This window comes from Coffea arabica, chromosome 5c (assembly GCF_036785885.1).
Source record: "Coffea arabica cultivar ET-39 chromosome 5c, Coffea Arabica ET-39 HiFi, whole genome shotgun sequence".
Lineage (NCBI taxonomy): Eukaryota > Viridiplantae > Streptophyta > Magnoliopsida > Gentianales > Rubiaceae > Coffea > Coffea arabica.
The window spans coordinates 44,039,901-44,063,298 of record NC_092319.1 but is presented as its reverse complement, the minus strand read 5'-3'; the positions used below and the strand labels follow the sequence as shown (position 1 = coordinate 44,063,298).

The window sequence follows — 23,398 nt, the reverse complement described above, 5'->3', positions numbered from 1 at the left end:
GTTGGGGTTCACCTGCACCATTAGCCCAAAAAAGCTGCCAGGAAATCTCTTTTCAGGCAATGGGGTTCACTTGCTTCTTTCCTCTCCTTTCCTTTTCTTTTCTTTTTTTCCAGATCGAATAATGGAAGTTTTGCTTTGGCTGATCTTGTCGTATGAGAATCAACTCATTTGATGTATCTTTGTTGTGTAAATTATCCAATTATTTATTTGTCACATTTCTAATGATAAAAGTAACAGAGTCTATCATTTTGTGCCATGAACATCTACTAGCTAGACTCTTAATTGGCTTGAACGATATAACTCAAGGATTTCAATATGTGTTTGGATAAAATAAATTGTTGATAAAATTTTGTTTCTAATCTATAATTTGCGTGTGCATTTATTGTGCATGAATTCTTAACATGAGATCTTTGAGTTTTCACATTTCAATATGCTATTTAGCATTATTTTAAACTTCTATTATTTGAACAAGTAATATTATTTTTAAATTTCACCATTTCACAATTTCACATTATCAAATTTTTCTTCTTTTCTATTTTTTGCCTTTTCATTTTTATATTGCACAATAATTTTATATTTATAAAATTATAGTTTACATTAAAAATTACTTTTATACTTAACTACCCACTATCATATTTATTTTTACCTTTTCTATTATAACAACCCAACTACCAAATAATAATTCATTTGTATATTTTATTTAGGTAAATATTAATTTTCTATATATTTTATAAAAAATATAATACCAAATCTTATACATAATAATTTCAACAATTATTTTTCAAAGATTTGGGAAATGCATCTTCTTGTAAATTAAATGAGGTTTTTTTTATCTAAAAACTTTTTTAGGGTTTAACATAAAATAAAAACAATTGATTTAGCAAATTTATCTAGACCTTTTTCTTACGTTTGAACTTTAAACAAAATTAACCACAAAGGAAAAAGTTTTTAATTTAAAAAAAATTAAGCTGCAGGCTATCGGGCTAGAGCCCAGTAGCATAAGTTTTTAATTTAAAAAAAAAAAATTAAGCTGCAGGCTTTTTTAAAAAAATTTTCAGTAGCTTTTGGACAAGTCAGCCCGGCAGCCAAACATTAAAAAAAAAAAAAAAAAAAAAAAAAAAAAAAAAAAAAAAAAAAGGCTCAGCCCGGTAGGCATAGTTTTATGCAGCTATATTGTCAGAACAACATTGTTCTGACTTTTTTTTTTTTTTTGCAATAATCAGAGCAATTAACCTTGGAGTTATTGCTATTTTGCAAAGTATTAATGTTAATAGGTTAGAAAGGATTCTAATCATGTTTATTAATGAACTGCATTATAGGACGCAGTTGATCAAAAACAAATTTCACATTGATCTTTTTGTTTCCAAACCATTGCCAGTCAAGACTGTAACAAAAAAATTCGCCATTTTTCGCATCAAATTTCTTGGTCCTTAGATATAGTTCTACATGCGACCTTCTCATGCTCAAGTATCTAAAATTACATCCAAAGCTTATTGCGACATTTTCCCCTAAACTATCTTCAATTATCAGTTTTGGGACTTCTGTACCTTGTGCTATCAATTTGCAGCACTTTGTTTAGCTAATTTTCAAACCCTTGAATTTCCCTTGCTATTTTTAAATGAAAAAGACTTTGATACTCCTAATCTGCATCAATTACAATAGGGTACTAAAATCTTTTCATTTGACTGTAGCCACAAAATGTTTTTTCTTTAAACAGATTGCAGCAAAAACAGAATGTACTTTAGTGCTACAATTACTTTTTTGTTCAACAATGCTACAATTAATTGTTTATGGTTCAGATTACTAATTAATGATAGCTGAGGGGTGCAAATTCTTATTACACATTAGCACATTAATAATAGCCATGGATGACTGCTCAAAGAGTAGCTATTCTAACAATAGCCATTTATATGTGGAGTTAGCCGGTCATAGTCTTCTTCTTCTTCTTTTTCTTTTTTTTTACGATAAATCAAAAGTCAAATTCTCAAGTTCTATTTATTGAACTGACTCTTTTCTAGAAGGCAGATAGAAAAAGACTTCTGATGATGATTTGCGAGGCTTGCAGGATACTCGAGCTTTGATTTGTTCTCCTTTATCGTCCCCTCTGTTAGGGGGGCCTCAAGAGTGCTAATTTTTTTTTTTTTAAAAAGTATAGTTACTAGGAAAGCATTTAAATACAGAGGATATAATAATTGTATTATGTGTGTTCATATAGTAAATTAAGTGTCATTTAAGTGAATGAGTAGAAAAATCATTTCACCATAAACAAGAATATTAAAGGCTCAAATGTCCTTTACAGGTGAGTGTTGAAGTCTCAGAGCATCTCCATTTAAGCAGATGCCGTAAACATAGAACATACCATCCAGCTACTTTGTCTTTACAGATTTTATAGATGGATATGCATAGATTTCAGAATGATGTGTCCCAAAGTTGAGGTTCTCCCTCCTTAATAACTAACCGCTTAGCAAGTTCCCCCTACCAGCAGAAAGTTTGACTGAAGGAGTGGAAGCGCATAAGAGAAAATGGACTTTTTTCATCAGTAATAGTTCTTCTCATCGGGGCATGGAGATTCTTGAATTGGGCTTGGATCACACCAAAGAAGATGGAGAAACGCCTCAGGCGGCAAGGTCTACAGGGAAACTCTTACAGGTTATTGTTTGGAGACACCAGAGACATGGGAAGGATGCTTGAGGAGGCTAAGTCCAAACCAGTTTCTTTAACAGATGATATCTTTCCCAGAATCATGCCCTTGATCAATGAAACAATGCAACATAAAGGTTTGTTCTCCAAATTTGCCTGAAGACTATTTGGTTTGCTGTGTTTTTTGGCAATCATGCATTTCATATATGGTTGACCCAATCTTTTTTTTTTAAGAGTGGATAAGTTGCTTATAAAAAATTATTTTGTAGGTAAAAATAGCTTTTTTTGGCTTGGACCAAGGCCGGCAATGGTTATCTTGGATCCTGAACAAGTAAAGGAGGTCTTCGCAAAAAATTTTACCTATCAGAAGCCTCAGCCAAATCCAATCAGTAAACTTCTAGCACTAGGACTTGCTAGCCTGGATACAGAAAAATGGGCCAAACACAGAAGATTATTGAATCCTGCATTTCATGTAGAGAAATTGAAGGTTGTTTCTAGCTTTTTCTCCTGAAATTTGGTGTTGTTTCAATATCTTACCTGCTTTTGGCTATTTCTTGTTATTTATCAGACATGGGACTGGCTAGTGTTTGGTATTTGCATCATACAAATGTAGTTATGGTTCCAATCTGGTTCAGATAAAGAACCAAATCCAGCCTTTCCAATTCTAAAATTTGACTGATTAATATTTCCGTTCTCACTTTTGATTCTTCACATATAGTACATGGTGCCAGCATTTTATCTGAGTTGTAATGAGATGTTAAGCAAATGGGAGAACCTTGCCCCCGCAGAAGGATCTTTTGAATTAGACGTGTGGCCTTAGCTTCAAACATTTACTGGTGATGTAATTTCAAGAACAGCTTTTGGTAGCAACTATGAAAAAGGGCGAAGGATTTTTGAACTCCAAAGAGAACAGGCTTTGTATTTTGAGCAAGTTATGCAATCCATTTACCTTCCAGGGTGGAGGTACATTACTGTCTTTCAATCTCTTGTTTGTAATTGTATCATTTAGCTTATTTGGTTATTGCTATTTTGCATACAGTTTTGTGCCAACAAAAAGAAGCAAAAGAATGCAGAAGATTTTCAAGGAAGTAAACTCATTAGTTATGGGCATTATCAGCGAAAGGCTGAAGGAAATTCAAACAGGTGAAGCTACAAGTGATGAGTTGTTGGGAATTTTATTGGAATCCAATTTGAATAAGATCCGACAACATGGAAATAAGAACGGCATGAGCCTTGAAGAAGTCATAGAAGAGTGCAAGCTATTCTATTTGGCTGGACAAGAGACAACCTCAGGATTGCTCGTCTGGACATTAATTTTATTGAGTCAACATTTTTGACAACAATGAACCTGATATTAGTAAATTAAATCACCTCAAAATTGTAAGTATAACTTGCAAAATTATGCTCCCATCTTAGCACTTTTTTGATAGTTACTCCAATCTCCGCTAATCATTGTTCTGTTTACATTTATTTTTCAAAGGTTACCATGATCCTTAACGAGGTTGTAAGGCTATATCCACCGGCGGCGATGCTTTTTTGAATGATTCCCGAAGAAACTAATTTAGGTGAACTATCACTTCCAGAAGGAATGTTCATCTTTGTGGCCACAGTCTTGCTGCAGCAGGACAAAGACTTCTGGGGTGATGATGCGAAGGAATTTAATCCAGAAAGATTCAGTGAGGGAGTTTCAAAGGCTACAAAAGGCAATCTCTCGTTCTTTCCATTTGGTTGGGGACCTCGAACTTGCATGGGGCAAAATTTTGCTATGCTGGAAGCAAAGATGGCGCTGGCTTTGATCTTACGGCGCTTTTCTTGGGAGCTTTCGCCGAGTTATGCACATGCTCCTCAAGTTGTGCTCACTCTTCAACCCCACTATGGAGCTCGGTTAATCTTGAAGAAACTGTAAAACAAGAAATCTTGTTATCAATCTTTGTTTAATTTGCTATGAAGTTTTTTGATTAGTGAGGATGGTCAGTTCGGCCCGAACATGAATACGGTTTTATCTCGGAACTATCTCTCGGAGTGCCACCTTATACGACTTATGTGCCGAGGTATTCCCGACCCAAGTGCTCACCTCGATGAGTTCTATCCCCATATCGCCGAGGTGATGCAGAAGATCTGCCAACTGAAGGACGGGACACGACCTCTGACACACCTGATACCTGACAAAAAGCTGCTCCAACACTAACGCCGCCTGACTCTGACAACTACACGCATTTTCAAGGACCAGTCAAATCGTCTTGATACACTGCCCGTACCAGCTTTTTAGGGATCTGAACCTGCAGTCCCTCTCTCCTGCTTACCTTATAAATACCAGGTACACCCACTGAGAAAGGGACGATCAATCTCTGGTAAAATAAGCACTGTGACAGCCCCACCTTCCCCTAAGGCGAACCAAAGGGGTTAGCGGACTGCCTGCCCAGCTCTCGCCAGGACTAACGGTACTGTTTACGTCGGTCTATTACGTTCCGGAACATCCCATTGCGTGCAAACAAGTCAAAACACAAAATAAAAAAAAACGAAAATCGAAGCCGAAATTTATCCAAACCACGGCCGAGCATATATATACATTGGAAATCAACATGTACAAGCCATACGGCCTACCAAAACATCCAACTAGTTCATACAAGTGCAATTAGGCCAATACAAGCCATCCATTAAAGAAGTACATATTCGGTTTGCCTATCAAAAGGAAATGAACCCGTTACACATTAGGGTTTCATTTCAAGAGCTATACAAAAGACATTTACAAGCTCAATTTGGCAAATGCCTATCCAATCCATTCACAAAATTAGTTATATCCCTGTAAGGAAAACAAATAACACGGAATGAGCTAAAACCCAGTGGTATACTACTACATTAGCAACCAATAGCATATAGCATAACCAATCACTTAAAACACACAAATAAGCAATGAAGCAAAACAGTAAAAGGATACGGTCGGCTCTCAAGAGCCCAATTCCAGACTTGCCATCTTGATCCAATCTCATTGACCCTCCGTCAATGTTAAGAGTACCAAGCCGTAGACCTCACTATACTTCCATTCCTTCCACCCAACATACCCCAACCGGGCCCGCACTCCATTTCAGTAGCTTTTGGTAATACTCGAGTATACCGGAACCAGGAGTTTCAATACTACAAGGTTCCTCAGTACAGTCCCCGTGGCATGACAATTTTCACGACCAAACCCTCGCCGGCTCGATCCAATTGACTACCAAACGGGGTTGAGCTCAGTAATACAGTAAGGCCGTTGGACCACCGTCCAAACAACACCAATTCAGTTTCCATGCATGGAGTTCAGTATCTCATATAACAAATGCAGTACTTCAGTAAAACAGTAACTAGCCATGAATAAAATCACAAGGGGGTGAGGGCGGTCAAATACACCCTCACCTCAATCACTCCCAATAACCAATTAAGCCTTCAAGGCATCAAATACACATAGCACGAAGCCACATTATAACAAGTAAGTGAGTAGTATACTCACCAAGCAAGAAAGTGGTGTTTCATACACCGTGGTCACCAAGACGTCGTGAGCTACCGTCACGTCCTAACACATGTAACACATTCAATGAGACTCGATACCGAGCCATATAGCAATGCCAATCATAACCCTAATAGGGTTTTACAACCATATACAAGCATGATAGCAAACCAGAAATTAAGAAAGGGCTTTAATGTAAGCCTTGATAAGAAAACCGGTTTTGACGTCATAATGCGGTAATGGCACAACTCTCACTACAATTATCGGATGGGGGTGTAAGACCCACCGTTTCGAAGCTATGAAACAGGGCTACAACAATGTAGAAGGTCACTCATTCCAGTTCCTAATACAACTAGGTCAAATATGCAAAATACCATACCAGAATTCCCAAAACAGGTTTGCAATTCACACAAAACTGTAATTACTATAACTTAGTCTATACAAGTTCAAATGCCGAAATTCCAAAGGCATATGTTAGCTAAGACATCCAGCTACATTTCATCAGAAGACACCAACTCCAAAATCCAAACCAATTCCAGTCAAAATGGCCAATTACTATCGCAGTTTTCGCATTCTGATCAAAGCAGAACAGCTACAGTAAAAATGACATAACTCACTCTACACAAATCCAAATGACCTGAAATTTTGCAGGCACTTCAAACTCATCAATACCTACAACTTTCATGTTTTGAGCAAAGTCCAATTCGGCCTCTAACCCTATGATCTAAAACCGAATAGAATTAGGGGTTTATGAACCCTAACTTTTCATTTTTCATCCAAATCCAAAATTGATTGCATTTAACCACAATTCACACTTACTAGAGTCATTTTAAACCATTACCTTTCATCATACAAGGCCACAACATCTCATTCATATTAAACCAGAAAAATTCCCAATAAAATAAAAACTTCACCAAAACAAGCCAAATCAAGTGATAAATCACATATTCCAACACTCAAACCACTTCTAAGCATAATAATACCATCATTAGGTGTAGTAGGGTATTCAAGCATAACTTACCTAGAAACAAGAGATGTAGAGAGGTGTTGGACACTTAGCTCTTCAAACAAACTTCACTACAACCCTTACTAGCACTAGAAGATAGGATTTTATGGAGTGAAATCTAGTCTAAGCTTTTGTTTATGGAAGATTGAAACTTATGGAAGCTTGAAAGTTGGAGAAATTCCTTCTTCTTTGAGAGAGAGAGGGCCGGCCAACACAAGGAAGAAAATGGTGATTTTTGTGCATTTTTTTGATATTTAATCCTTTGGTCAAAAAAGTCAAGAAAGTGAATAGTGTTTCTTAAAGTCCAACAAATGAGAAGGTGACACTTGTCACCTCCATAAATGCATTCTTATCTTTCTTTTCTCTCTCACATCAATCAAATCTCACTCTCTACTTATCTCTTAACACCCGATAAATTTTCCACAGTATCCGAAACTTAACCTTATTGGCCGAATTTTTCCGAACTTTTCGCACTAGTGGGTCCCACGTCCACTATTTATTCTTAATTTTCTAAAAATTCTCCAATACTAGAAAAATCATCTAAAAACTATAATTACTCATAAAATCCACTAAGAAAATATTTCTAAGTCAGAAAATGCAGAAAACATGCAATTAAGGGGAAATAAACCCTAGGAAAAATATTAGGGTTTTACGGGTTCTCACAAGCACACTACTGCATTCTTATCGATCATTACTCTTTATTTCTTTCAAATTACTAACTTGATCGTCGGAGTAATCCTAGGAGAAGAGCCCCGCCTTTCACTTCGGACAAGCAGATTTATCATACTTCCCTTCAGAGATGATTGATTTAGGTCGGCTCTGCTACCACCAAAAATCACCTCTTCAATTCGCGCCGTTTGTGGGAACCCAAAGACATCAGAAGATGAAGTCCACACGCTCTAGGAGCAGGAAGGTTCTCACCATTGGAGCTGAACACAGTATCGCAGCTCAGCAGGACAATGTTTCTGAAGGGCGCGAGTCCCTTGGGACTCAACCCGCGAACGAAGAAGCCATAGCCCGTAGGCTGAATTCGTAAATGAGAACTTTAACATCTTTGAGGAGTTAGGGAGGTATTTTAAAAGGCAAGGTAAGCAAAAGATCGAGTCCTCAAAAAGGAAATCAGATGGATCCTCTGAAGGCTCCTCCGATGGGGAATCTGAGGGGAGGCACTCCATCAGGAGCGCTCCGAAGCGAACCTCTTCTAAGGCTACTTCCAGAATCGCTTCCGTCACTAAGGCGCTTACCCGAAGTCTGTTAGGGAGGCGAAGTGAGGAAGAACTTCGACATCTGGGAAGGCCAGGAGTGGATTATATGAGGGCCCCCACCCTTCACAGATGAAATCAACGAGGAAAGACTTCCCCCAAACTTCAAGCTCCCCTTAATATCTTCATATGATGGCTGAGGTGATCCTGAAGACCATATTCACGCCTTCATTTCGGCCTTCCGGTTATATTGCATTCCCGACCCGGTCATATGTCGAGTCTTTTCAGTCTTCCTGCAGGGGACAGCTCGAAAATGGTTTTGGAGTCTAGAACTTAGGAGCATATCCACCCTGGGGGAGCTAGTGGAGAGATTTTTTCACCGATTCGTGTCCTCTAGGCCCACAACAAGGACCTCGACGTATCTGCTGAATATACAACAGAACCCCGGAGAATCACTTCGGTCCTATGTGCAGAGATTTCACGAAGAGAGCGTGCAGATACCTGACCCCAATAAGCAGGTCACAATAGCCGCCTTTATCCACGGATTCGTTGTCGGGGTATTTAACACTGGGATACACAAAAAGTACCCTAGAACACTTCAAGAACTCTGGCTAAAGGTCGAAAAGGGCATACAAGCCGAGAACCTCAATCGCATGAAGAAGGAGGTCCAAGCATCTCGCTCTGGAGCTGACCCCCGAAGGAAGAAAGAGACCAGCCGAAATGAGACGGGTATAGCAAGTGGCTTCCAAGGTTCTAACCGGGACCGTCGCAGCGTGTTCAACAGGATAGCCAAAGAGAAGTCATCTATCCCTGATTCTGAGTTTACCCCATTAAACACCACCCGATCCCGGGTGTTATCCGTAATGGAGTAGAATAACCTCGGACGCGCCCCCTCGAAAATGTTCGGAAATAGAGACAAGAGAAATTCTAACCTCTATTGTCTGTATTATCGAGACATCGGGCACAAGACGGAGGACTGCAACGACCTCAAAAAAGAGATAGAGCACCTCATCAAGTAGGGGTACTTGAAACAATTTTTCCGTTGAGACCGAGGTCAACAACAGAGCGGTCCGCGACGGGAGGACCAAGATGAGAAATGGCGGGAGAACAGGCGAGGGTCAAGAAGCAGCTGCCGACCCCCGAGGATCCTATGGAGGCAAAAAGACTCCCCTGAGATGGGTTTTCAGGTCATGGACTAGGGTACGACCAGAATTTCGTCGGAGTCATCAATACCATTGTCGGAGGGCCGACAGGAGGGGACAGCTAGACTTCCCGAAAGAGGATCTACCGACAAACTAACACTGATCAGGCTGAGCCGAACTCTCGCCTGTCCGAGGTAATATCTTACGACCCTAATGATCCCGTTCCTGCTGCTTCCAGTAGCCATGAATTTCTGGTAATTGAGATGCTCGCCAACAACTACATTATCAAGAAGGTGTATGTCGACCCCAGGAACTCAGTGGACGTCATGTATCTCCGGACCTTTGAAAGCCTGAAGTTGACCCGGGCGCAGCTCACCCCGGTAGGGACTCTCCTGGTGGGGTTCGGAGGACATGTGGTTCACCCTGAAGGGATGGTCACGCTGACGGTGACGGTAAGGCGTCACCCCCGTTGTCGCACCATACCGGTCAATTTCATCGTAGTTAAGACCGACTCCCCTTATAACATGCTTATGGGTCGACCCACACTCAAAACTCTGCGTACGATATATTCCACGTATCACTTGAGTTTCAAGTTCCCAACTCCGGCAGGAATAGCCGAGATAAGCAATGATGTCTGCGCGACGCGGGAGTGCTACCTCGCCACTTTACAAGCCGCCTCTGCTTCAACCTCCGAGCCGAGGTCCGAGAGAAGGTCCAATATATTGTTGATTAATTCTATTGACCCTCAACAGTCAGGGGAACCAAGGAGGCTGGAGACTGGAGACGAGGTGGAGGACATTCCTCTAGACCTCTCACGTCCGGATCAGACGATTCGCATCGGTATCCACCTTTCTCGCATCCTTAGGGGTCAAATGGTAGACCTTCTCAGGGAATATCGGGACGTCTTCGACTGGGTTGTGAAAGAGGTTTCAGGGGTGTCGCATTACCTCATGAAACACGAACTGAATGTTGACTCCCGTGCACGTCCTGTTAAATAAAAGAGAAGGCACTTGGCTCGGAGCGCAGCAAGGCCGTAAGTGGAGAAGTGGACAAACTCCTACCAGCAAAAATGATCAGAGAAGTGCAGTATCCGACCTGGCTATCTAACTCGGTCATGGTCAAAAAGGACAAAGGAGCTTGGCGAATGTGCGTCGACTTCACTGATCTGAACAAGGTTTGCCCGAAGGACTGTTATCCACTGCCTAGAATCGACGCGCTGGTAGACTCGGCAATGGGTTACGAAATCCTTTGCTTCCTCGACGCCTTCAAGGGGTATCACCAGATCAGGATGAGTGAGGAAGATCAGAAAAAATGACTTTTTACACAGCTCAGGGTATCTATTGCTACACCACTATGCCTTTTGGGCTAAAAAATGCCGGGGCCACATATCAGCGTCTAGTCAACCGGGTCTTCAAGTCCTAAATCGGTAGAAATGTCGAAACATATGTGGACGACATCCTCCTCAAAAGCCTGAAGACCCCCACCTTATTGGCCGACCTAAGAGAGGCTCTTGAGGTAATCTGTGCTACCCGCATGATGCTGAACCTCAAGAAGTGTATTTTTGGGGTCATTTCGAGAAAATGCTTAGGATACTTTGTTTCACAACGGAGCATAGAGGCCAATCCAGACAAGGTCAAAGCGATCCAGAAAATGTCCTCACCTCGATGTATCCGGGACATACAAAGTCTTACTAGTCGGCTGGCCGCCCTGAATCGATTTCTGTCACAGTCCGCAGCTAAAGAGCTCCCGTTCTTCAAGGTGTTGAAAAAGGCTGGCAAATTCTCCTGGACAAAAATATCAGCAGGCCTTTGAACAACTAAAGGAGTATTTTCATCACCTTCCCACCCTCACCTCACCTCGTCCAGGGGACAAGCTTTACCTGTACTTGTCTGTCGCCGAAGAGACTGTAAGTGCCGTACTGATACGGGAAAAAGGGTCCAAATGTCGGTTTACTATGTCAGTTGGGTTCTTCGAGGGCCCGAAACAAGATATACTCAAATGAAAAAACTTGTGCTAGCCTTGGTCCATGCGGCTCGTAGGCTGAAACCTTACTTTTTAGCCCACCACGTCTGTTTGAGGATAGACCAGCCCCTTAGGCAGGTGGTGTCGCGGCCCGAGGCTTCTGGTCGTCTCACTAAGTAGGCTATTGAACTCGGTGAATACGATTTGTCTTATGAACCCCGAACGGCCATCAAAGCTCAAGCCCTGGCGGATTTCTTAGCCTAGTTCACTTTCGATGAGATGAATGAATCCACCTCAGCGACTGCTGAGCCTCAGTAGTGGATCCTGCATGTGGACGGTTCGTCTAACAGCGAGGGTAGTGGAGCAGGTTTGCTCCTCGAGGACCCCCAAGGGGAGATGTGTTCATACGCACTCCGGTTTGACTTTGCTGCCTCTAACAACGAGACAGAGTATGAGGCAGTTATCGTTGGTCTACAATTAACTTGCAAGCTAGGAGCTCGGCACGTCCTAGTCAATAGTGACTCCCAACTCATCGTATGCCAGATACTTGGTGAGTACGAAACCAGAGAAGAGGTCATGCGGCGATACCTCTCCAAAGTTCACCAGTTAGCGGCACACTTCGAGTCTTTTGAAATCCAAAAGATATCTCGGTCGCAGAATAGGCGAGCCAACACGTTGTCTCGTCTTGCTTCCACCTCGTTCTCTGACTTGAACAAGACGGTCCTCGTTGAGGTCCTAACCGAACCAAGTTATGCAGAGAACGTGGTGTACCCTGTTCTCCTAGGGAACACTTGGATGGGTCCGTTAATTCGGTTCCTCGGTCATGGAGAACTTCCAAAAGACCGAACCGAGGCGAGGAAACTCCAGCGCAAAGCATCCCGATATGCTCTCTGGCAAAATCTCCTGTACAAGAGGTCATACCTCGACTCATAGCTGCGATGTATAACACCAGAGGAAGGGGAAAGAGTCCTCCAAGACATTCATGAGAGGCTCTGTGGCGCTCACGTCGACTATCGGATGCTGGTCAAGAAAACTTTGTTGCTCGGATACTTCTGACTAGGGCTGCAAACGAATCGAGCCGCTCGCGAAACGGCTCGAGTCGAGCTCAGAATATTAAGCTCGTTAGTTCGCGAGCCGGCTCACGAGCTTGGGTATATATATATATATATTTTTTATTTTTATTTAATAATAAAATTACGTATATTATATATATAATTATTTTTTATTTTTTATTTTCATAGTAAAATTACGTATATATCCTTAATATTTTATTATTTATTAAGAAAAAAATATTATTTTATTTATTTTTTTAAAAATAAAATAATTATTTTTTATTTTTTTCAACCTCGAGCTCGGCTCGACTTGATTCGAGTTGAGCTCGAGCTCGAAATTTGTCGACTCGTCAAGCTCGAGCTCGAGCTCGGTAAAATTTAGTCGAGACTCGATTCGATTAGCTCAAAACTCGACTCGGTTCGACTCGTTTGCAACCCTACTTCTGACCCACTATTCGTCGAGATGTCCAACTTATGGTTCTCAACTGCTCTTCTTGCCAACATCACGCCCATGAGCACTATCAGCCTACTAAGCTCATGGTTCCAATCACCTCGCCATAGCCATTCGAGCAATGGGGTACTGATATAATTGGTCCATTTCCCAGAGCTCCGGGCAGCTTCGCTTATGCGGTGGTCGCGATCGACTATTTCACCAAATGGGTCGAAACCGAACCTTTGAGAAGTATAACTGACTTGGCAGTTCAAAAGTTTTTTTGGAAAAGTGTGGTCTGCCGCTTCGACTTACCACGGGTAATCATCTCGGATAATAGCAGGCAGTTTGCTGACCATCCCTTCAAGAGATGGTGCGAGAATCTTGGAATTACGCAGCACTTCACCTCGGTTGGCCATCCCCAGGCCAACGGACAGACTGAGAATTTCAATCGCACACTTCTCCACGGCCTTAAGACTAGGTTGCATCAAGCAGGGACATCTTGGGTGGACGAACTCCCGAGCGTGTTGTGGTCATATCGGACTACGCCGAGATCAGCAACACAAGAAACCCCGTTCTATTTGACTTATGGGTCCGAAGCCGTGGTTCCAACCGAATTCATCACTCCGAATCCACGAATGGCAGCCTTCGCGGCCCAGCTGAACGAGGAAGAGAGACGGGTAGACCTCAATTTCGCCGAGGAGAAACGTGACGTGGCTGCAACAAAAGTGGCACTGTACAAGAATATTCTAACTAGTTACTATAACGCTCGAGGCAAACACCTACAGTTCAATTCAGGAGACCTCGTGCTCCGGAAGAATTCGGTTAGCCGAACTGAATCTCAGGGTAAACTAACTCCTAAATAGGAGGGACCCTACCGCGTTATTGAATTTAGCCAAAATGGATATTGTAAATTAGCTTATCGAGATGATTCCCGTGTACCCTGCACTTGGCATGCTGAGAATCTCAGATTGTATCACCCCTGATGGGTATGTACTTAATTGACAAGTTATTCAACTTAGCTATTATTTTTCTTAGCACCATTGTTTTAAGTAAAAAATAAGGGGACAGAACAGGTATATTAGCCGAGTTCGAATACGAAAAGAGAGATTGAAAGTCAAAAGAGAAACTAAGTCATTGCATTAAAGACAAAATGATTACATAAGCGCCGAAGTCGGGTATGCTTCTAAGCACCCATCACCTCGGCGATTTGCCACTACACTCCTACACTCCTCCTACCCCGGTGTCCTGATTATCGCCAGGAGCCTCGGCACCGCCACTTTCGCCGTCAGCTCCATCATCTCCGCCGTTGAGCTCAGCTCTGTCCAGGTCGAACTCGGAAAGCCACTGGTTGAATTCGGCCCGAACTTCGGCCAGGCTCCTCCCAGCTTGGATGCTTTCAGCCAGACAGTCGCATAATTCTTTGGCGTCCTCATTGAAGTTGGGCTTCTCCTTGAGGGATTCTAGTTGTTCCGAAGTAAGGAAGGAGCCGCATTGTGGACTGTCGAGGTATACCCGAACATAAAGCTCGGCAGTGTAAGCTCACTGAGGTCTTTATTGAAGGTCTCGAATTTTCGAAAGGCCTCCAGGGCAGAGGTCCCCGCCTTCTCTATGGCCTCTCGAGCTGATTGTTCCTCTTGCGCCCTTCTATCTTGTTCTTCCTCAAGGGCCGTCATCAAAGAATTCTTGGTAGCCTCGGCCTGCTCTCGCGTTGCCTCGACCTTATCACGCTCCTGCTCGGTCACCTTCAGTTTCACCTTGAGTTCGGCGACCTTTTTCTCAAGTTCGGATGATGGCTGATAGTTTTCGACCAGCCTGGTATAGCGCTGAGTCATCTCGGCTAAGAAAGACGTGGTGGCAGCCCAGGAGACGGAAGCACTCTGCATCAATTCACCCGGGGTAAGTTTCCTTGCGTAGGTGCTGTCCCTTGGCAGAATTGAATGCACCAGGAGCTCCTGGGCAACCAAGGAATTTTTGCAGCGGTCGTTCACATTAAACTCCCACTCCGGACACCAATGCGCGTCGGAGTGCCTTTTATCCTCCCCGACCTCTTGAGAAGGCACGTTGTGGAGGTTGAACAAGGAAGACCCGTCATAGGGACTTCGAAAAATGGGATAACCCCTCTGCCCCGAGGTAGAGAGGCTATCGTCACCCCTCGGGTAGGCACCTCATCTGAAATGGCTGAGATTCGAGAGCCTTCTCCAGTAACTATCACGGGCGAACCCCCGCTCACTGTGGCCGTGGTGGTAGGAGCCGGGGTCGTCTTCTTTTTCGGCCGAGTAGACGGTTCGGCCGTGTCCTTCCGTTTGGATGGCCCTTTGGCTACTCCGGACGCCCCCGAAGTGATCAGGTCGGAAACTCTCACCACTGCAAAGAGTAAAGGTAGAGTTAGTTAGAATCAAAGAAGAGTAAAGACAAAGTAGGGGCGAAAAAAATACAATATTTTTCAAGCCTAGTAGAAAAGAATGACGGGTGGTCTGCACTGATGAAAGCTCGACTAATCCCTTTATCGACGAGGACTGTCTTGGAAAAATCCCGGCTATTAATCCTGAGGCTCGACTTTGTTAGCTTCCTGAAGTTCTCTTCTTCCAAGTTATCCGGAGAGGTTTTCTTGACCGGGGTAGGAGACTTCCACCAAAACCTCTTGGGGAAGTCATCAGCTGGAACGAATATGAAGTTCCTCTTCCACTCCTTTATCGAAGTGGGAGCATCCATCACTAACTTCAGGCCCTTATTTCCGAAGTAAAACCACCCATTTTCACTCCCACTGTTCTTGATTGAGTAGCAGCGGTGGAAGAGGTTAACAGTGGGAGTTATTTCTTGATGTCGGCATAGCATCTGGAAGCCGACCAGGACCCGGATAGCGTTGGGGGTGAGTTGAGTGATCTTCACCCCCCAATATCTCAAGCAGTCCCTAAGAGACCTCGTGGTTAGCACTCTGAACCCGGCCTCCAATTGAGCAGCGTATATGGCCACCCTGCCCTTTGGAGGGAGTTCGACTGACTGGTCCGGCCGAGGAGGATAAATGCTATAGTCCCTCCGCCAGAGGTACTTTCGGACCAACTCGGTAGTCAGAATCTGACCCATAATGCTGCTGAACATGGGGATTTGGCCGTAGTTAATTGCTGCCAGGTCCGGAAGGGTTGCTGGCTCCTGCACACCCTCATCCTTGGGGACCTCGTTACCGAGATCATCATTGTACAGAATCTCGGCTTCAACCTCGATTTCCTCACTTTGCCCTTGAGGCGTCCCGGCTCGATGAGACGCTTCAGCACTCCCTTCCCCGGCTTCGGAAGCTGTCCTCTCTTCGGAAGGGTCGGGCCTCTCTGCCTCGGTGAAACTTGGTCTCACCGTCTCCTTGTGTGTGCGTGCTGTTCTGGCCATAAGTAAAAGAGGAGAAGTGGAACTTACTCACGAAGGAAGCTAGAATTCCAAGGAATTGCCGAAGTGAAAAATTGAAGAAGGTTTGATCTGAAGTGGTTGAGAACTCTTTCGGTAAAAGGTGGAATGGTGAAAATGACCCCCTATTTATAAGCCAACAGGAGGAGATCGAAGGGTCGGCACCTTCAGGATTCCCTAGGAAACACCCTCTCTCTTCATTAATGAGAGTACTGCTCATCTGACCGCTGATTTCACGCCTGTCCATTGACCTGTCATTAAAGCTGGTAGCCATCATTTCACCTCCCTTCCAGTCCCATCCACGCCTGCCTAACGTGTGTCCCACGTTGTAGGCATACTTGCCAGCCTCGGGAAGCCACGATCTCGTCCTTCCCGAAGCTTGGGGGGTTTAGTGAGGATGGTCAGTTCGGCCTCGACATGAATACGATTTTACCTCGAAACTATTTCTCGGAGTGCCACCTTATACGACTTATGTGCCGAGGTATTCCCGACCCAAGTGCTCACCTCGATGAGTTCTATCCCCATATCACCGAGGTGATGCAGAAGATCTGCCAACTGAAGGGCAGGACACGACCTCTGACACACCTGACACCAGACAGAAAGCTACTCCGACACTGGCGCCGCCTGACTCTGACAACTACACGCCTTTTCAAGGACCAGTCAAATCGTCTTGATACACTGCCCGTACTAGCTTTTTAAGGACCTGAACCTGCTGTCCCTCTCTCCTGCTTACCTTATAAATACCAGGTACACCCACTGAGAAAGGGACGACCAATCTCTGGTAAAACAAGCACACTACTGCATTCTTACCGATTATTACTCTTTATTTCTTTCAAGATACTAACTTGATCGTCGGAGTGATCTCAGGGGAAGAGCCCCCCCTTTCACTTCGGACAAGCAGATTTATCATACTTCCCTTCAGAGAGGACTGATTTAGGTCGGCTCTGCTACCACCAAAAATCACCTCTTCAAAGATTGATATTTTCTCTTAGATCTCATATGGGCTTGCCTTGAACATTGCAGGCTCGCAATTCGTTCCATGGTTTAACAATGTAGGAAATGGAAAAGGTCGTGGAATAGAACATAAGAAGAATACGAACAAGTGGGGAGCAAATTTAGGCTGAAGAGAAGCAGGTCGGCAGGAAGAATTAGTCAAATAAAAGGAGAATGACTTTTAAGACCAAAACTTTTAGAATATTGTGGTTTGACCCTTTGCATAATGCAACTCTGAGGAAATGTGTAAAAAATATGATTAGCTATATATATATATATTGGCATTATCGTTTAAAATGTTATAATGATTGTTGAAATACCAATTTAAGAGAACAGAATAGTGGGGGAATAAAAGGCAAGACAATTCACGTAGCGTTTTAAATCTTCATGTGATTTTTCTTGGATAGCAATACTATGTAGTTACTCGGCATAAATGTGCTCTAATGTGGGTCCATAATTTTTTCTCATTCTTCTTTTTTCTACTAGAAACAATCAAGAATGAATTTCAAAGCTGATTTTGACATCTTTTTCATAACATTTAATATCGTAAATATAAAATATGCCTATGATTCAACTGATTGCACTGTAGCCTAGATGGAACTGTGATGTCAATTTGATTGCATCCCTAAATGCAATTTTGAATACATGAAATAATTAAAGCTAATTTTTTTTCCAAATGAGGGTTAAAGGTCATAGTCCGGCTCTGATTAGCTATCCACTGCAAGGCCACTTAGAATCATCAAATGAAATGAATATGCGCCGAGAAGACATTGGTTTAGTGGCTAAATTTGAAGGTTGAGATCCTAAATATAGAGATTTTAGGTTCTAATCTCCCTTTTTCCCTCGCTACTTCTTAAACCCCCATACCTCCCCTGTTAGGAAAAAAATGAAATGAATACGTTCACCTCATTTTGTTGTTAATGATATGCTCATATTCTCTACTTTGAGACAGTAATACGAAATTTAATCGAAACTATAGAATTTTAATACAGCAATTCCCACTCTTCGGCCTTTATGGCATGCCAATTTTAAATAGTCACACGAAATCGGCAACAAAATTAAGCATAGCAATTGCAAAGTTTAGCCAAATTGGTAAGAACCACTCCACTCAAAGGGCCATAGTTTTGCTCTATTATCTATACTTAAAAAGGACTACCATGTAACAACTTAATTAATTTGCTTGCTCTCAAACAAAATTTTGTTTTTGGAACTCTCTATGATTCTTGAATAACAATTTATTTTTAATTGTTCCCTATTTTGTTGCCATTTGCCAATCCTCCAGTACTCCCTTTTGTCTCCCCAAAAGTTTTAGTCTTCAAATTTATTTTAAATAATAATAATAATAAACCATTGAGACGACTAATTAGTATTCAAATTTAAAACAACTATGCACATTTCTTTGTAATTTATTAGGTCTTGCTTTTTCGGCTAATTTGAATTTTACACAAAGTCACGGGGCATCAATTGGATATTGTGGAATAATAGAGGGATTGTGTGATAAAATTTTAGAACAACGGACTCGTATAGTAATTTACCATAATTTATCCCAGTCTATATGTTGACTTCATGACTTCTGGATTTAATTTATCAATTTATTTTTCACCTCACAAATATCATACTTCAGCTGAGCTCCCATGACAGGAGGAAAAGACTGTTTGGATTAAAGTGCTCAAACATAAAGGGCATAGATATATTTAAGGATAAATTTAACATACTTGGAAAGAAAACAAAGCTTGGTCATATTTTTCCTCGATAAAGATCATCTGCCATCGTCATGGCATAGGTCATCTAGTTTGTAATTTGTATGGATAGTGTTTTGTTTAATAAGATTTATTTGTTTGTATTATTAACATATTTTTTAATAATTTTTTTATTTTATATACCTGACATCAAAAAATAGTGTGATACAGTATTTTTTTAAAAAAAATTACCTCAAATAATCTCCTATTCAAACACATATAGTTTGACTCATTCCATGTTCCAGATTTTTCCCATGTAATAATTGAATATTTAGGCATTAAAATCAGAGGATTGTTGAAATTTATGCTAACCCTGTACTTATGATTGATTTCGTCTAAAATATTCAATTTTGCAAATTCCATATCTTTCTTTAGCGAATTCATGATTTTCACTTTTTGTGTTGATTTTGAGATATAATACTTACATGTTCTAAGTGCAATTTCTTCCCCCTAACATGTTCTAGCATGTGAGAAATTTTCAGCCACACAATTCAATTCCTAAATCTAATAGTGAGAGACTCTATAAATCTTCCCCTAACCATCGAGACTACCCCAATGATTAATCGCAGTGTCACCCCTAATTAATGCATCATGAATTTTGAACAATTATAACTGTTGAATGTACGTCAAGCTCTACTCTTTCAACCTCTTATAAAATGAATTTTTTGCAAATTCATTTTTCACTTTCAATAGTTTCTTCTAGCTGCTCTTATTATGATTTGCCTTCAATAACTGCTGACACAGCTTGGTTGTTGCTAGTATAATCTTAAACAATTTGTTGAAATTGAGTTCTAGTCTTTTCTGTTGTGCTAGTTTCCTAAGCTGTCTCTGTCCACTTTAGCTGTAACACTACTGTGTTTATGTTACACGTATCAAAAAGCTCGAAATTGTTCCACAATACGAGATTTGGATATTTAACTCCAAATCAACACGAAATTCTTTCCTAATTTTGTAGCCCCATCTTAGTTTTTTTTTCATATAATGATTACGAGTAAGCTATGAAGGTTAAATCAATACATGATACTACACCTCAATAGCATTCCTTAATTGAAGTTTGGTCTTTTTTAATCGAATCATAACTTATGATTTCCACCTAAAAATCACATAAATGCCACATGAATTTTATTCAGTTCTACCTCATTTCTACACTCAATACAGCCATGTTCATAAAATTTTCCAGGTTTAGTGTACTTAAGAATTCTTTTTAAAAAAAAAAAAAAATACTTAAGAATTATTCACATTTGAAAGTGTTGTTTATATGTGCTTTAAATGTCACGTCTTCTATGTTCACACATGTATCACTTTTTAAAAAAAGGAGGGATGGGATTTAAAAAATGAGGAAGGAGAGGGGAGATTTGAACACATATAAACAGTTAAAAGTTCCTACTTTTCTCCCTTCTCCAAGTAATAAAACCAAGGTTATGACAGGTTGTCAATGCCTGTGCAATAATAAAAATAAACCTAATTGTCAATTAAAATTACCAAAATCCGATTCCAAGTACTGTGGTAGGGATTCTAGGTGTGCAATGGGTTACTTGATTCACCATGTTCCCGAAGAATTTGCTTGATCCGATATACCCGAATGGGATGATTTTTTCACAAATAATTATTAATTTGTAAACAGGGCAAGTAGGGTCGTATCCTCAGGGATTGAGGATATTTGTCTCTTTTGAAATCCAAAGTAACACGGGGGTGTTTTTGTATAAAAGATGACAATTAAATCAGTTCAACTAAAAATAAAATAGCCAACTAAAATTAAATGACAATTCACTAAAATCAGAGTAATAATAATTAAAGGTCTAGCCAAGAAATAACTTCAGCAATGGTTCACCTAATTGATCAATGATGCAAAGGCAATTCCAATTATTTACTAATAGATAGGTTATAACTGCCAAATAAGCGATGACAGTCAACCCCTCCTTACTATGTCAGTGATTAAGGTATGCCCATTAATCACTGCTCTAATTGAGAAATAATCCTAGGCATGCTCGTAAGATTTAATTCCTCAACTACCTTACGTATTAGAGGAGCTCTATTCTAACCAAATAACGCACTACCAGGGTTATTTCAGGTTAACCCGCGTATTCCTCTAACACAAACCCAATCATGCCAGTTGTCACTATTTCAGAGCAATTAAACAATTACGGATTTAACGCCCCAATTAACAATAGATTACCAAATCAATTAATTATCCAGATCCAAGGCAATCAATTAATTGAACAATCATAAGCACTGTAATAAAAGAATATGCGAATACCAATAAATAAAAGGAAAAGATAAAATTAAATCAATCTCATAATTTTTACATGAACCAAAGCCTCCGTTATTTCTTGACTAAAAAAGGGGATTTAGTTCATTCCTGTTAAGGTAAACCCACATGAAATTGTAGAAACAGGTGCAGCATACATTGTCTTCAATTCCAGAGGAAGAAACGATGGAATCCGAATAAGTGGAAAAACTACCAAATCCAAAAGATGACTAATTGGTTCCTCCTAAGTGTCTGACATACGATGGAATCAAAGCTACCAAAAAGATCCAATTGTCAAGAGCCCAAAAAGGAGTCACAATTGACGGCTCTTTTCCTAACTATAATCGGTAAATTCTATAGTGTATTCAACTAATACAAGACAGGTATAAAAAGGTCAATAATATGACAAAGAAGCAGACACGTTGCAAGCTCATATGTACGGAGGATGAAGGGAATATTTCTAAAAAAGCAAGTGTTGACCTATAACAGGCGTGGGCAGTTTGGAAATGTTGATGGGCCCAACGACCGTGAGGCGTACTGCGGAAGGTGGAAATGTATTAGGGTGTGAGGGAATTCACATAAATATAATGGGCCTAGGAATAAAACACCGAAAAGGATAAGTAGCGTAAGCAGTACAATTTCGCTACTAGCAATTGATTTTCAATTTTCTCATATGCGTAATTAGTATGATTTACAATATATTTAGAATTTGATGACTATTATTGCATAAATCACTGTAAATTAGTATGATACAATTTTTTTAAACTCCGTTTGGATTGCATTTAGATGAATTTTTATAGATATATTACTGTAGCGGCTGGATATATGTGACAGAAAAAGGTGCTATGCAAGTGTGTTCACAAAAAACGTAGTAATTTTTTAGTGAAAAATCGCAATCCAAATGGGGTTGCCTAGAAAACAAATAAACTTGCATAGTCATTGCATTGTCATACCTCGTTTCAAACCATTATTGTAGAAAAAACCACAACAAAATCCAAATTAGTGATTTATTATAATTTTTTAGAAACACTTTACAAGTAATCCAATTGACAATTATAGCTACATTTATATATACTTACCGTCAATCCAGACGATTTGCAATTAGGTTACTAACATTGTCAATGTAGCATTAAACGGTGAGTATTTTTTTACAAATTAGGTAGAATTATAAGGCATGGTTATAATTCCTATGGACATTTTTATTTTAGACCAATGTAGGGGTAAACAAACGGTACAAATTCGGTATTTCGGTTAGCTGAATTCGGTGATTTGACTTATAGAAATCTAAACCACTTTTAATTTCGAATTGGCTATAAACGAATACATTTCGCAACCGATTTCGAATTCGAAAATGGTAATGAATTCGGTTAACAGAATTTATTTATATAAAAAAAATTGATTTTTTAAAAATTATTACTTATTTGATCCCCAAATTTATTCATAATTTAATACATTACTTATGTTCTAATCATTTTATGGTTTAATTTAATTGGCATTTATTTGATCACTTATACCTAGAATCCTTAGTCTATGATTTAAGGAACACATAAAAAGTGATTAATTTAAACTAGAATAAACCTTAGACTATACAATTATTAGTGATAATTTATGAATTTATAATTACAATGATTACTAATAAGTAATATTAATTACAAACTTACAAATTATAATGATTAGTGATAAGTTATATTAGTTACAAACTTATTATTTATTTCAAATCAAAATAAAACTTATTTACTTACATATGTTATTGTGAAAGTCAATACACTAATACATTGATTTGCAATTCATATGCATTCATTTACACTACTTAGTTGTCTTGTCTATACTTAAAACCTTAAGATTAGTGAATAGAAAATATGAATTTTTATGTTAAATATGTAATGTAAATTTAGAGCACGTTAATACTTGCAAGTTACATGTTACACATTCAAATATTCAATAATTCAAACATGAATGATGTATCAAATTACCAATATCTATATTCTAATTACTAATTATGTTTATTGTTTAATATTTAGTATTATACATATATGTATTAATTATTATATAATTCTAGTCATGTTACTCATGTATAAAATAATAAGTATTATAGTTATGT

The 23,398-nt window shown here is 40.1% G+C and overlaps 3 protein-coding genes across 4 annotated transcripts; all 3 read left to right on the top strand.

Annotated features, from left to right (window-relative positions):
* The first annotated feature begins 2,537 nt into the window (after positions 1-2,537).
* On the top strand, positions 2,538-3,951 carry LOC140007542 (cytochrome P450 72A225-like). Of its 2 annotated transcripts, XR_011814852.1 has the most exons (4): positions 2,538-2,777; positions 2,910-3,127; positions 3,359-3,603; positions 3,680-3,951. XR_011814852.1 is itself a non-coding variant. In XM_072050213.1 (3 exons), exons 1-3 carry the CDS (start codon positions 2,603-2,605, stop codon positions 3,458-3,460), a joined length of 495 nt encoding a protein of 164 aa, XP_071906314.1. In that variant the 5' UTR covers positions 2,538-2,602; the 3' UTR covers positions 3,461-3,636. The 2 variants fall into 2 exon arrangements, 1 of the variants encoding a protein (XP_071906314.1); XM_072050213.1 differs by lacking the exon at positions 3,680-3,951 and having other exon boundaries at positions 3,359-3,636.
* LOC140007375 (cytochrome P450 CYP72A219-like) lies at positions 3,744-4,546 on the top strand. The gene is made up of 2 exons (XM_072050125.1): positions 3,744-3,941; positions 4,265-4,546. The coding sequence occupies exons 1-2, from the start codon at positions 3,744-3,746 to the stop codon at positions 4,544-4,546; spliced, it is 480 nt and encodes a 159-aa protein (XP_071906226.1).
* A 5,997-nt stretch (positions 4,547-10,543) lies between these two features.
* LOC140007374 (uncharacterized) lies at positions 10,544-13,784 on the top strand. Its single transcript, XM_072050124.1, has 3 exons — positions 10,544-10,746; positions 11,787-12,350; positions 13,094-13,784. Exons 1-3 carry the CDS (start codon positions 10,544-10,546, stop codon positions 13,782-13,784), a joined length of 1,458 nt encoding a protein of 485 aa, XP_071906225.1.
* Positions 13,785-23,398: the final 9,614 nt, after the last annotated feature.